Source organism: Aptenodytes forsteri, unplaced genomic scaffold (genome assembly GCF_000699145.1).
Source record: "Aptenodytes forsteri isolate BGI_AS27 unplaced genomic scaffold, ASM69914v1 Scaffold119, whole genome shotgun sequence".
Classification (NCBI taxonomy): domain Eukaryota; kingdom Metazoa; phylum Chordata; class Aves; order Sphenisciformes; family Spheniscidae; genus Aptenodytes; species Aptenodytes forsteri.
The window spans coordinates 8,023,864-8,024,672 of NW_008796165.1; the positions used below are offsets into that span (position 1 = coordinate 8,023,864).

Sequence of the window (809 nt, forward strand, 5' to 3'; positions counted from 1 at the left end):
TTCCTTCCTTCCTTCCTTCCTTCCTTCCTTCCTTCCTTCCTTCCTTCCTTCCTTCCTTCCTTCCTTCCTTCCTTCCTTCCTTCCTTCCTTCCTTCCTTCCTTCCTTCCTTCCTTCCTTCCTTCCTTCCTTCCTTCCTTCCTTCCTTCCTTCCTTCCTTCCTTCCTTCCCTTTTCCTTCCCTTTTCCTTCCTTCCTTCCTTCCTTCCTTCCTTCCTTCCTTCCTTCCTTCCCTCGCTCGCTCCCCTCTTCCCTTTCTCTCTCCCCCCTTCCCCTCTCTCTCTCACTCCACAACTGCAGGTGAATTTCACAGGTGCCGCCGCAGCAGGAGAAGCTCGAGGTGAGTATGATTTTCCGTACTTTCGTTGCGCTGTAGCGCGGGGGAGCCCTGCCCGCCCTTCGCTCCCCGGACACTGAAGTTCGTTCTTTCTCCTGCCAGCTGTTTGCGTGACTACGTGTTCAACAGGCGCCTTCCCCGCGGGGACAATAAACCCGAGGGGCTGATTTTTGAGGAGGAGGCTGTCGGGCTGGTAACTGTATATTAACCCCGAAGCTTTTGTTTTAGCGTTAACCACCCGGGTTTGACGTCACCTTCGCTGGTAACGGGGAGGAGGTAGCACTTCGGTGGGAAATAACGCCGACTCCTTTCCCCGAGGCTCTCCCCTGTTTCCCACGAGGGATCTCCATCCTCCTCGGCACTTTTTAAAGTTCTTTGTTACACGTGTCCGCAACTCCTTCCCCGTAGCCGGAACCGTCTGCCGGTCGCCGGTCGCTAAGGACCTCCTTCCTCTCCGCCGCCTCGGCATCCCCGC

The 809-nt window shown here is 56.1% G+C and overlaps 1 protein-coding gene across 1 annotated transcript in view; it reads right to left on the bottom strand.

The window, feature by feature from the left end:
- The window catches only part of DMRTA2 (DMRT like family A2), a 5,040-nt gene extending 4,237 nt beyond the window's left edge, over positions 1–803 (bottom strand). Inside the window, 2 exon segments of the mRNA XM_009287481.1 lie at positions 285–531; positions 589–803. Coding sequence (XP_009285756.1) covers positions 285–531; positions 589–803 — 462 coding nt within the window.
- Between the last annotated feature and the right edge of the window lie 6 nt (positions 804–809).